At 39.2% G+C, this 14,851-nt stretch overlaps 1 protein-coding gene across 1 annotated transcript in view; it reads right to left on the minus strand.

Moving 5' to 3' along the window:
- The window catches only part of LOC126980273 (uncharacterized), a 44,763-nt gene continuing 29,912 nt past the window's right edge, over positions 1-14,851 (minus strand). The window contains 5 exon segments of the mRNA XM_050829975.1: positions 1-4,066; positions 5,206-5,316; positions 6,171-6,271; positions 7,984-8,304; positions 13,846-13,943. Of these exon segments, the coding sequence (XP_050685932.1) occupies positions 3,661-4,066; positions 5,206-5,316; positions 6,171-6,271; positions 7,984-8,304; positions 13,846-13,943 (1,037 nt within the window). The 3' untranslated portion in view covers positions 1-3,660.

Below are 14,851 nucleotides of genomic sequence, written 5' to 3' on the forward strand. Positions count from 1 at the left end.
TCATGACCCACATAGTTTACTGTTTCAGCGGTACAGTAGAGCAATGAAAAACGGTACTATAACCAATGCCTTAATACTAGTACTCCATGCCACTCCAGGGACTGACCAAAAGGAAGCATTCACTCTATGGGGCAACAGCAGCTTCCTAGTATAACCGTTCCTTTAGACTCCATGACACCACGGTTTCCATAGTTTAATACAGACAATGGAGTATCTTTTCAATACCGATACTCCTCAAATAACATAACGAAAGGATTAATGAATTTTCCTGTTAACTCTATCTTGACCGCTCCTATGTACAACGTTTTCCTTAAGGATATTCCATAGTTTAATACAGACAATGAGATATCTTTTTTCACCATCAATGCTTCTTAAATGACAGATAGCAACATAAGGAAAGAATAAATGAGTTTCCCTTTAACCCTTTCTTGACTTAGCTCCTATATACCACGTTTTCCTTAAGTATATTTTTCCAAAAGCTTCCCACAGTTTAATACAGACAATGGAGTATCTTTTTTCACCACCAATGCTTCATATATGACAGATAGCAACATAGGGAAAGAATAAATGAGTTTCCCTTTAACCCTTTCTTGACTTATACCACGTTTTCCTTAAGTATATTTCTCCAATAGCTTCCCACAGTTTAATACAGACAATGGAGTATCTTTTTTCACCATCAATGCTTCATAAATGGCAGATAACAACATAACAAAAGAATTAATGAGCTGTCCTGTTAACCTATGCTTTTATTTACAGCAACACTTCAATGATAGTCTAAAGGAATAGTTGAAAAATATGATGATTCAGCTGCCACTTGTATATATGAAGGTTAGAGGGTAGAGAGAGCAAGGGGAAGGGAAGGGAAGGGAAAGGGAAAGGGAAGTTTGAAAGTGAAGAGAGAGAAAGCAGGGTAGGGGAAGAAGGTAAAGGAAAGGTAAAGGAAAGGGAAAGGGAAAGGGAAGGGAAGGTAAAGGGAAGTTTGAAAGTGAAGAGAGAGAGAGAAAGCAGGGTAGGGGAAGAAGGTAAAGGAAAGGATGGTAAAGGAAAGGTATAGGAAAGGTAAGGGAAGGGAAGAATTGAAGGGAGAGAGAGATAAAGTTAAAAGAAAGGAAAGATAAGGTAATTGACGATAAATGATGGTAAAATAAAATAAAAAAGGAAGAAAAAGAAAGGCAAACTAAAGGAAGATAAATGAAGGGAAGAACTGACAGGAAAGAAAGTTAAAGGAAAGGAAAGGTAATTGAAGGTAAAGGAAAAGAAAATGAAGAAACAGAAAAGCAAACCAAAATAAGGTAAACGAATGAAGCTCTTGCCACAAAGGGTTGCTATTCCTTTAGGTCAGTCGCCGGAACGGACTCGACTCCTCCTCCTCCTATCCCTCTAGCATGCGATACAAAATTAAAGGAACATCGTTGGTACATAGAAAAATAGATCACATTTCCTAAGCGGTATAAGGCACGTCGCTTATATTATGAACTCCACCCTATGCCACACACACGCACACACACACACACACACACACAAACGCACATACATACACATTACCTATTCCTTATTCTGAAATTACACACATTTTCTTCTCATCCGACATTTCCACATTTCTTCTTTTTTTATCCTATGCTTATATGCACTCACTCACTCACTCACTCACTCACTCACTCACTCACTCACACACACACACACACACACAGGCCTATACACATTTCCTTTTCCTTATAATCATACACTAATACATTTTCTTATTATTCTATATTTCCACAATTCCTCTTCCTTATCCTACACTTTAAACACACACACATACACACACACACACACACACATTTCCTCCTCTTTATTCGACACACACACACAGACACACCCATACACATAACCTTATCCAATACTTCCTAATACTCAATCCACTCCATAACTCCCTGATACAACATACACTCCACTCCCTAACTCCACACTTATACAACCTTCTCCTCTCCACATCTTCCTCATACTTGATCCACTCATCCACTCGTCAACTTCCTGAAGAGAGAGAACGGAAGAAGAGGTAAAGGAAGAGAGAGAAAGGGAAGGTGCAGAATAACTCCCTGATACATACATACACCCCAAACACGCACACACATACATATATACAACCCTTTCCACTAATACCTAAGGATACATGTGGTCCACTTCTACTCCGGATACATATACAACCTTCACAACTCCCTCATACTCATCCACTCACCCACTCCACATACACACATATCATCCGTTTCCAAGACTTATCATATCGGGGTTGAAGATATGGTAACTAAGTCTTCCGTGTCGTATGAAGTGTATAAAAAAAAAAGACGTAATTGAATTCATAAAAAGGGGAATTGATTTTTTTGTGAATGAGGACATAAGCGATATTTTGTTTTTGTTGAGATGATGATAATAGTAGTAGTAGTAATAGTAAGTTCCACAAGCCCTCAGTCACGTCACACACACAAAACTGCCATAAAATTCTTCAGCCAGGGGAATGAGCTGGGTGGGGTTGGTGATGAAGGGATGATACCAAGGTTTCACTTCCAAACCTTCCATGACACAAAACACCAAAGGGGGAAAATAAAACTGTATGAAATGAATTTGATTAGGGTGAAATAATGTCGTGCTTGATCCAAAATCCGTCTTATGTGCAAAAAAGTGACAAATAGTTTAATTTTTCAAGCAAGTCTTTTACAAGGATGAAGGTAATGAAAGAATTATGTGTCCTTCCCATAATCCTAATTCTCCGCAGTCATACAAATTACAGCGAGAATTGAAGAAAATTTAAAGTTGCAATGTAAATTTTTAAAGGCAAAACCAAAAAATTAAAGTTGTAACATAAATTTTTGAAGGCGGAAAAGATAAATAATAACGAAAAAATCAAAAATAAAGTCGCAATGTAAATTTTTGAAGGCGAAACAAAAATAAAAAAATAAATAAAGTTGCAACACAAATTTTTGAAGGCGAAAAAAAAGTCACAACGTAAATTTCTGAAGGCGGAACACAAAACCGACGCTTAATTTAGGAGAAACACTGGCGGGGCTTAGCTTACAGTGGGGGTGCTCACTCTTACGTGCTAGGTATTGCTCACTACACAAGCAAGAATTTCAACAACAAGCGTCATTTTCTCCTGCGGGATAAACGACTTTGTTTTATTCCAGCTGAGAACGAACTAAACACTGAATTCCACCCGCAAAACAAAGTAAAAAGTCACGGCTTCCTCCCACGGAATACACCCTGGCATATTCCATCCGAGAAATTGGGTTTGTCTGCCAGTTCACACACACATATGCACACACAGTTCATGTCAACTCAGCTAAAGTGCAAGAACGAACTCCTTCACGCCACGTTCCCATAGTTAATAGTCAATGGAGTATCTTTTTCAACATCTATGCTTTTCAAATGACTAATAACAAGATAGCGAAAGAATGAACAAGCTTTCTTATAACCTGATCTTGACTCGACCTGCAGCAGTTAATTTTTCACTTTTACAATCGCTCCTTTCCACGGCAGTACAAACTCATTTCCCGACATGATTTCAAAGTCGCCATGCGCACGAACCGCCACACAAACCCTAAAGTGCACGGAAAACAAATGACAACACAACATAGGAAAACTTAGCTCTGGGCCATGTGCTTCTCCTCAAGGCCCTGTATCTGCCTACTTCTGGGTGAGTGTTGGGTACTCATCCGTCATCAGGGCAAACTTCCGACAGTTGGGACAATTCGACTGCCTACGAAGCCAGTCCTTGATGCAGCGCTCATGGAAGGTGTGGAGGCACTGGAGAGGCAGAGTCGGGCCGGTGTTCAGCGACTCGAGGCAGATTGAGCACGACTCCTCCTTCACTCCTTCCTCGTTCCTCGGTCCCTGCCACTCTGGGCTGGTCTTCTTCCCTGGTTCCTGTGTTAGGCCGGCCCAGGGAGCGACGGAGGGGGCGCCCAAACCTGCCTTGCGTGCGCGGAGTTGCTGCTTGACGCGCTCGACGATCTTCTCCGTGGTCAGCTCCATCAGGCTCTTGTTGTTGTTGTGGGTGCGGACTTCCCTCAGAGCAGTGCAGATTTCAGGCCTGGGGAGGATGGGAGGAAGGAGGTGTATTGTGATTTCAGGCATAGGGAGGATGGGGGGATGGAGGAGTATTATGATTTGCCCTTTTTTCTATCTATCTTTTATTTTATATTTTTAGCAAGGGAGGAAGTGCAATGGCAAAAAACAAAAGAAAGAGCAACTAAAGAGTCCACTAAGTGCTGCTCCGACAAAGGAAAACAAACCTAGACCAAAAGAGAGGTTGATTTCAAGATGGTTTGTGTTTGAAAAATAACTAATGAACCTTATCTTTTTTTTTTTTTTGAAAAAAAAAAAAAAAAAAATAAAAAAAAAACTGAAGTCTGCTAAGTGCTGCTCCGACAAAGGAAAACAAAACAAAGAGGCCAAAAGAGAGGTCAATTGCAAGATGGTTTGTTTGAAAAATAGCTAATGAACCTAAATTAAACCGGTAACCAACAAAATAAATCAGAAGAGGTCAAAAGAGGTCGATTTCGAGAGCTTGAGTTTGAAAATAATTAATGAACCTTAAACATACCAGTAACCAACAAACTAAATCAGGTCAAAAGAGGTCGATTTCGAGAGCTTGAGTTTGAAAATAATTAATGAACCTTAAATATACCAGTAACCAACAAAATAAATCAGGTCAAAAGAGGTCGATTTCGAGTCTGAGTTTGTAAAATAACTCATAAACATTATATACATTATTGGTAAACATCTAGACTTTTACATTTTACTTTAAAGAGCTTAGTTTTGATATTTTTATCTGGTCATGCTAACTAGAAGAACTGAAAAACAATCTATGCACACTTTTCCTAACCCAACAACCTAATGGAAAATATAATCTATTCACTATCTATACATTCCCTAGCCCAACAACCTACTGAAAAACATAACCTATTCCCTTCCTAAACATTTCCTAACCCAACAACCTACTGAAAAACATAACCTATTCCCTACCTAAACATTTCCTAACCCAACAGCCTACTGGAAAACATAATCTATTCACTATCTATACATTTCATAGTCCAAGAGTCAGCTATAAAACAAAATATATTCACTGGAAACAACTGGAACAAAAATATACTCAACTGGAAAACATAATCAGTTTACTGTATTTCCTAACCTGACAGTCAACTTTTGGGGGGTTGAGGGAACACTTACGAGGAAAACTCCTTCCCGAGTCGCTGCTTGCACACCTCAATGAGTTTGGGGTAGGAGATGGAGGAGGCAGGCGCGGCGTTCTCCTCCTTGGTGGCTGTTGTCTGGCCCCCGCTGTCGATGGTGAGAGAGACAGAATGAGACAGGTGTGCTTAACCAGGTAACAGCGACAGGCCAAATTTGTGCCATGATATAACCCCCCCAAAATAGATGATGCACAAACTGATCATAAATGCGTTGATATATATAATGAAATGGTTTGCGTGAGTGATGATTTTTTCTCATTATTTTCGTTTAGAGGGGCCTTTAGGAAACATGATCCCCGCAGCTGCCGGGTTAAGAGTTTACGGTACTGGCAGGTAAGGTATTAGTGTGTATTGAGTAGACCCTCCACTTAGCGTATCGGATTTCCTTGAGCTAACTTCACTCCTTCACATACACACATACACAAGAGTAATAATGGTAAATAAATGAAAAGAATAAAAAATGGTAAGAAAAATTAATAAAAGAATAAAATGAAATAGTTGTATCAATCCCAAATCAATAAATCTCATTCAAATAACACCTCCAGTTGTCTTGAATTACTTTGGTACATGTCTTGCGTTAACCCCTTGACTGCGGAATTCCTACAAGAAAACATCACCAGGCTACAGGAATGGAGTAAAAAGTGTCTGCTACAATTCAATGAAGTAAAAAGTAAAGTCCTGCACCTTGGGAGGGATATCCAGCACACCAATACCACATGGGAAACACTTCACTATCCACCACACAGGCAGAGAAAGACCTGGGAGTGTATGTTACCAGGCTACCAGTGAAGGCCAAATCCATGCCAATCACAGCAGACACATTAAACAGAGGGTCTAGTATCCCAGAAAACAAACAATATCACAACTAATACGTAGGAAAACAGGATAAACAAAACAAACACAAAAACAAGACACAGACAGATGCTACAAGGCGCTACTCACATCTTCGAGGGGTTGGGCACGACCTTGGGTTGGGGGCGAACCAGCTTGGGAGGCGCCAATGTTCCCATGGTTCCCACGGCACTGTTGCTTGGTAGAAGCCTCTGTGATGGGGATAGAAGGATGGCTTAGTTTAGAATGGCGTTCCCTCGAGGTGTGTGTGTGACTGTGTGTGTGTGGGGGTGGAGAAAAGGAGAAATTACACTTTTTCTATGGCTTCCCACCTATTCTTTTTCATACAGTAAAGGGAAAGGGAAAAAATCAATAGGAAAAGGCTTACAACCACACGCTATAACCTATGAGTGTGTGTTGGTGTGTGTGTGTGAGTATAGGACGGAAAAGGGAGAAATTACACTAGTTCAAGGACTTCCCACCAATTTTTTTTTCATACAGTAAAGGGAAAGGGAAAAATAAAAACAGAATGGGTTACCAGCACACACTATAACCTATGTGTGTGTGTGTGTGTGTGTGTGTGTGTGTGTGTGTGTGTGTGTGTGTAAGGAGCCTGTTGAGGTGGGGGATAGGGGAGACTAATATTTTTTTTTTTTTAAGATGACTATTCACTAATTACATAGCAGATTAGTTTTGTGAGGAAAAATCAAACACACACACACACTCACACACACTAATATATATACAGGTCAGTCACTAAAAAAAAATCTCCTAGTGAGGGCTAACACAGGTTTAATTGGGCGAGGGAAGTCACACACACGCACACACACGCTGGCAGGAAACAAAGCAAATAGGATTCCACCCTCATTCCTCTCACTCCAAAACAAAACAAAAAAGAAAAACTACACTGGAATAGAAGGTTAATAAATGCTGCTACACTGCTTGGGGTTAATCTCTCTCTCGAACACACACACACACACACACACAAATTCTTACTGTGGGTGCTGGCTCGCACAGGCATCGCTGCAGACCTACCTACAGCAAGCGGAGTGTGTTGCTTCATCCCTACATACCAGCTTCTTCACCTTCTAACCTAATCACTTACGTCAAATGTACTAACCGGTATATTTCCTGTTCCTTACTTATGTTTTTGTTAATTTGTCTACAGTTAGGCTTAGATGTAAAAAAAGTTTGTACTCTGGCCAAATCTATTCCCAACTTACTTCCTCCTCCTAAATCTATATGAATAATGATTAGTTGTTTTTTAAGTCCTGATATCTAGCAATTTAGGTGTGTGCTTCATCATAACCTAATAAAAACTATCAATTGCACATACCATAGACTTGCATATCAAGCAATTTAGGTGTGTGCTTCCTCATAACCTAATTAAAACTATCAACTGCATAAACCGTAGACTCAAGTTACAAAAAAGAAAATGACAAATCTGGAATATTAAAAACTTTCTCTAAATAACAGCTCTCGTAACAACTAAACAACCTAATAAAAACTATCAACTGCATATACCTTAGACTCAAGTAACAAATGACAAATCTGGAATATTAAAAAACTTTCTCTAAATATCAGCTCTTGCGACAACTAAACAACCTATAGTCTTCTAAATATGTCGAGGCCGGTCTGGCGTAGGCTTCCACGGGTCCCTTCCTCCCCTCTGCTCTGCCACAGTATATCTCACACCTATCTCTTTCTCTCATATGTAAGCTATAGGTAACATATGAGAGGAAAAAATTGGTATTTGGGACTGTGTGGCAGAGCAGAGGGGAGAAATGGACCTGCGGGAGCCAACGCCAAAACGGACTTGACAATTTGGTTTCACTATAGAATGAATCACAGCTTTCCTATTGCTTCTCCCTCCTTCCCTCCCTTTAGCTGCAGAAAACGGGGCGTGGAGGCGGCGGGGACTCACCTGGAACTTGGGTTTGGTAACGGGCTGTGTGGGAGGAGGAGGTTGTTGGTGGTGGTGGTGTAGTGTTGGTGTGGGCAGTGTGTGAAGGTGGCGGGCGGCGGGTGGCTGGTTTGGCTCCGCGCTGCCACCGACGGGGAAGTTCGCTCGTCCATTATTTGACCCGTTAACAATCTCGGCCTCACCAATAATCCCAGCCAGGCCTCCTCCTCCCACTCCCACTCCTCCTCCTCCTCCTCCAGCTGTCGGCACACTTGCAGGCTTTGGGTTCTTTTTACTTTCCTTTGCTTGTACATTGAGCATATGATTGCCTACAAATATGGGCTGGAAAAGAGCAGTCAGTTATGGATCCATCGACTTTGTTTTTATTTCTGGATCATGCATGTCTGTCACATTGTGTTATCTTAAGGCAAGTGTTTGGTAATGGTTGGTAATTTTTTTGTTGTTGTTTTACATTCTTATATAATTCAGTTCCTTTACTTTATTGTTTTACACCGTGTGGCCAGAACAGCGCTTTGTGAAGGTTCTCAAGACACGCTCACGGCTTTCTGGCCATCAAATTTAAGAGGGAGAATGATAGATATAATTACACATATTTCAGGATTGCTGTTATGACACTTTAGGGTTTGGGCGCGTCCACCAACCTCTACGCACCGCACCACTTTGTACCTGCGTCTTGAAACTTAAAAACTGTCTAGGAAAATTGAGCTAAAGTATAAAAATGAACAAAAATAAATCTATAACATAAAGGTTATTTTCCATTTACAAAGAGTTCATTTTCATCTCTGCTCAATTTGGTGAAGATGGGATGGAGAAAGTAATGGGAGGAGGAAAATGGAGGGGTTGAACGGGCTAAGTTTGGTATTGAAATCGATTGGACATGGAAACTTTGTGAAGCGTATATATGAGAAAGATTAGTGAGTGAATTAAATATAAGATAACTTTGTGAAGCGTATATATGAGAAAGATTAATGAGTGAATTAAATATAAGATAACTTTGTAAAGCGTATATACGAGAAAGATTAGTGAGTGAATTAAATATGATAACTCTGTGAAGCGTATATACGAGAAAGATTAACGAGTGAATTACATATAAGATAACTTTGTGAAGCGTATATACGAGAAAGATTAGTGAGCGAATTAAATATAAGTTTTGTGAAGCATATATATGAGAAAGATTAGTGAGTGCAGAAAATATAAGATAACTTTGTGAAGCGTATGTAAGAGAAAGATTAGTGAGTGAATTAAATATAAGATAACTTTGTAAAGCGTATATATGAGAAAGATTAGTGAGCGAATTAAATATAAGTTTTGTGAAGCATATATATGAGAAAGATTAGTGAGTGCAGAAAATATAAGATAACTTTGTGAAGCGTATGTAAGAGAAAGATTAGTGAGCGAATTAAATATAAGTTTTGTGAAGCGTATATATGAGAAAGATTAGTGAGTGCAGAAAATATAAGATAGCTTCGTGAAGTATATGTAAGAGAAAGATTAGTGAGCGAATTAAATATAAGTTTTGTGAAGCGTATATATGAGAAAGATTAGTGAGTGCAGAAATATAAGATAACTTTGTGAAGCATATGTAAGAGAAAGATTAGTGAGTGCAGAAATATAAGATAACTTTGTGAAGCATATGTAAGAGAAAGATTAGTGAGTGCAGAAAATATAAGATAACTTTGTGAAGCATAAATAAGAGAAAGATTAGTAAGTCAAGAACATATAAGATAACTTTGTAAAGCATAAATAAGAGAAAGATTAGTGAGTGCAGAAAATATAAGATAACTTTGTGAAGCATAAATAAGAGAAAGATTAGTAAGTCAAGAACATATAAGATAACTTTGTGAAGTGTATGTAAGAGAAAGATTAGTGAGTGAAGAAAATAAAGACTAGTGAGTTAAGATTGCTGATTAGATTGTTTAGTTATTCAGTCGGATTTTTAGTTAGTGTGTTAATAGGAAAGATTAGTGGATAAATGGGTGACAATCAATAAAGTAGACCAATGGAGTGGATGAGAATTGGAGAACTTAATAGGTGAAGGATTGAGTGTGGAATGACGGAGTGGTGGAACAGAACATCAGACACAGTAGACAGATATACAGACAACTCAGTTTTCCAGCACAAGTACTAAATGAAAGAAGATAAAGACTAGTGACTTAGATTGCTGATTAGGTTGTTAGTTAGAAAATAAAGATTAGTGACTTAGACTGCTGATTAGGTTGTTTAGTTAGTCAGTGAGAGTTTTAGTTAGAGTTGTGGGTTAGTGGGAAAGATTAATGGATAACTGCGTGATAATCAATAAGTAGACCAATGGAGTGGATGAGAATTGGAGAACTTTATAGGTGAAGGATTGAGTGTGGAATGACAGGGTGGTGGAACAGGACATCATACACAGATAGATATACAAACAGCTCAGTTTCCCAGCACAAGTACTAAATGGAACAGTGCGTACAAATTGGCACACACACCCAAATTTAGCATTCTTTTTTCACTGAGTGGCAAAAGACAGACAAAAGGCGGTGGACTGCTCCATCCTGCTGAACTTACCCTGCCTTTGAGCGCCTTTGAGCAGTCCTCAGTCTTACGGAACGTGACAAACCCATACTTAGGGACTGGCCTGCCGTCGGGGTTACAGCCCTTGTCAAAGACTGTCGCGGACACCACCTCACCAAACAAGCGGCTGAACAGGGCCTGCCACATGCAACACACGGGAGTCATCATGCTTGTAACACAGTGGTGGCATTAGAAGTGTGGCTGCTGCCGCTGGTGCCACCCCTGCACACCACCGCCAGTAATGACCTGCTATACCCTGTGTGTCACCCTGGGCACATGATGGTTGGAAGGTTCTGATGATTTCTTTTGGTGACAGTGAATGAAAGTGAAACTAAAGGTACAGGGACAGTCTTAAATATACCTCCCATCATTCCAACACGAACACAACTGCATCCAACATTCAAGATAATAAAAATGAGCCACAAATTAAGCACCTAACTGGCAACGGTATGTCATGTTTTGTATTACTTCTATATCATTCATTACCATAAGATACTCCAGCTGTGGTCTTCACTCCAACATGCACTGGTGAGGGCAGCTTGAGGGGGTGGGACTGGGGGGGGGGGGTATAAACACTGCACTGGTGAAATGTATGAGGGGAGGGGGGGGGGGGATCTTGCTGCTTCATGTTGAATATGCAGCTGAGGGGTCAGGGTGAGGGAGTGATCCCCACCCATGGAAAGATTATTCCCTAAAAAGAACTTTTCCATGCAAGCTCCAGGAACAGTTTTTCATAAAGACGAGCATCACAGTGCTGAGGGATGTAAACTGAAACACCTTTTATGAATTAACAAAGGAATGGTTGCCTTGGTGCTAAATCCTTGTGCTTACAACAGAGGAGCAAACATTCTGTGCCTTCATTAAATGGTCCATTGCAGTGACAGTGATGCAATACTCCTTAAAACAATTTCATGTCACTTGCAGCAACTATTAGTCTGTTCACATTTTACGAGCATTTATAACAAGTAAACTAGCAATAGCAAGTCTCATACATACACCAATAACACAACACTGCTGAGGCTTATGAAGTGCTAGCATCTCATAAGATGCACGGCACCCTTGAGTGTGCTCCATTATGCCCGTGGAGATAAAGCTGAGAGTAGACAATCAATTATCCACATAAATTCAGCCAAGGCCCTCATGGACACAAAGAATCCAGGTAATGTGGAGGGAATTTTTACGACCGAGCCTCTCAGATTTAAGTCCTGCACACCCGACCTGTGTTGTTTTTTTACAATCACCTTTATGATCTTGCAGTGTGGTAGCTGTGTTAGGCGGTGGTCACACTAGCCACTTGTATCTACAGGTGGGTCTGCAACACCTATACTTTGTCAATGCTTCCTTGCCCTGGCGCATGCACTACTGACTCAGCGAAAGCACAGTGAACATGACATTACAACCACCGAGAGGAAACAACACTGCACTCTCATAAGCATATACGACTGTTGCTATCCATCATGCCAGGATTTATAGCAGGTGTGATATCCAGGCTACCATAGTTAACCTTCCACATGTTTCTGCAATCTATGTGAAAATCTATCAACGCAACCTCTCCATGAACCTAAAATTGCTTAAAATGTGAACAGACTACCTTAGTGTGAGACTTCAAAACAGCTTGTGTGAAAATTATGTGGAAATACTCTTGGAAAACATATTACAATTCTCTTTCAAGAACAGTGAAATCAGACAAAAATCTTAATATGCAGTTCTGATCCAAAACTTCAATATTCAAGCAGTAACTGTGGAATGCAGCTGCAGAAAATATTGTCATGCAGTTGTGTTCAGCGTTGGCCTGAACGAATGTCGAAAAGTAAACTGTGCCCAAGACTGCTGGCCACACTGGCGGTGATGTGCAGCCACACCAACGATGCTAGATTGTCGTACTCAGCCTCCTAAATATACTGAATCCGACCCCAAATCTGTCTCCTGGTCCCCAATAACGAGATCCATTTATATTTAACGTTAAAATAGTCAATTCCTGATGTTTCTTAGCAACACATAGGCTTCAGAAACCAGTCAATACTATGCTCTGAGTACGACAACATAGCAACGGTGAGCCACACTAATGCACACTAACACTCAGTGGAAAAGCAAACAAAACACACTGATAATAATTCACAACAAACAAACAATAAACAAATAAATCAATGAAAAAATAAATTATGATGCTCAGAGATAAATAAAGAGGCCATGCATCAGTATTGGCATGCATCCTGGGAGACAAAATTTTAATACAATATCAATAACTTAAGATGAATTACTTAAAACTGACAAGAGGCTGATAAATGATAAATTGGGAAGGGCAATGGGGATGTATCTTTCACTTTCTTAACCCGGTAGCAGCGACGGGCCAAATTTGTGGCTTTACCGTGTACCAGCAACGGGCCAAATTTTTGCCATGATATAAATCCCCAAAAATAGATGATGCATAAACTGATCACAAATGCCTCTATATATATTTTGAAATGGTTCGCGTAAGTCATGATTTTTTTTCTCATTTTTCTCGCTTAGAGGGGCCTTTAAGAAACATGATCTCCACAGCTACCGGGTTAAGTAACTTTTTGGGGTGGTTTTCTCTCTCTCACACAGTCATTCTTCAAAGGGGCAACATACTGACAATATACTTTCATACTTATCATGTAACCTTTACCTCACCACCCTGCATAAAAAGTATAAAAACAAATATAATGCAGAACACCACAGAAGAAAAAAATAGAAGAAAAGATGAGGATAATACATGAGAAAATATAAAGTATTGGAGGATATGAAAAAGGAGGTATGAGAAAATGATAAAGGAGAGCTAGATACAGGATAAAAACAAAGCCTGCGAGGGAGATGAGGGAATAAACAAAAACCACATCACTTAATAAAAACAAAAGACTGTAAATTGGAGGATATGAAAAAGAATGAGAAAATGATGAAGGAAAACTGGATACTGGATAGAAAACAAAGCCTGCAAGGGAGACGGGGGAATAAGGAAGAGGAAGAAAAAAAAAAAAAAAAAAAAAAAGTGAAAGCTCATTGTAGATCTTGAATAGACAAAAGACAATAGGAAAAAAGTAAGTCTTATAAAAAACAGAAAAAAAAAATAAATAAATAAAAAAATAAAAAAGAGGATAAGGCTTAAAAACTGGTTCACTCATCACTACTCTGAAAAAAGACAAGAAAATTTCCTAAAGTAAAAAAAGGGAAATGAAAATAAAAACAAAAAAAATAAAAGAAGATATAAAAAACAAGCTGTTGACCAGATGACGACAGAGGAGAGATATACAGACACAGACAGACAGGACCCTCCCTCCTTCCCTCCCTTACCTTGACATCCCCCTCCGTGTAATCCCAGGGCAGCTGACCCACGAAGAGAGTGCTGGTGGGCTCCGTGAACTGCTGTTGCGGCGGGGCGGTGACGATCTCTGGACGGGACGAAAAAAAGAAAAGCAAATAAATAGATAACGATAGGTACATTTTTTTTTGTTTAACATCAGAGGACACGGCTCAAGGGCAACAAAAAGAGTACACACACACACACACACACACATACACACACACACACACACACACACAGCCCGCTACTCGCCGCTCCCATAAAAGATAGAAGTAAAGAGTAGCCAAAAGATAAAGATAGTGACATAAAAGTAACTGATAATAATAATAGGTGTGCATGACAAGGACTAGGCAATGAAATGAATAAATAAATAACAAGAATGTGATAACGCTTTGATAATAACAGTAATGATAATAGTAAATGATTAGATAATGAAATAAAAGAAATAAAAAAGATGGAGAAGAAAAAGGGGAAGAACAAAAAAATATAGCAAAAAAGAAGATGTTAAATGAAGAAGAGGAAGAAGACAAAGAAGAAGATAGAGTAGAAAAAGGAGGAAGAACAAAAAATAAAGAAAAAAGAAGAAAAAGATGAAGAAGAAAAAGGAGATGGAGAAGAAAAAGGGGAAGAGCAAAAAATAAAGAAAAAAAGAAGAAAAAGAAGAAAAAGGAGATGGAGAAGAAAAAGGGGAAGAGCAAAAAATAAAGAAATAAAGAAGAAAAAGAAGAAAAAGGAGATGGAGAAGAAAAAGGAGATGGAGAAGAAAAAGGGGAAGAGCAAAAAATAAAGAAATAAAGAAGAAAAAGAAGAAAAAGGAGATGGAGAAGAAAAAGGGGAAGAGCAAAAAATAAAGAAAAAAAGAAGAGGAAGATGAAAAAGACAAAGATGAAGAGAAAAGGAAGAGGAAGAACAAAAAATAAAGAAAAAAAGAAAAAGAAGAAAAAGATGGAGAAAAAAAAAAAAAAAAAAAAAAGAAGAAGGCGAAAAAGAAGAAAA

This window comes from Eriocheir sinensis, chromosome 44, assembly GCF_024679095.1.
Source record: "Eriocheir sinensis breed Jianghai 21 chromosome 44, ASM2467909v1, whole genome shotgun sequence".
In the NCBI taxonomy this organism is placed as follows: Eukaryota; Metazoa; Arthropoda; class Malacostraca; order Decapoda; family Varunidae; genus Eriocheir; species Eriocheir sinensis.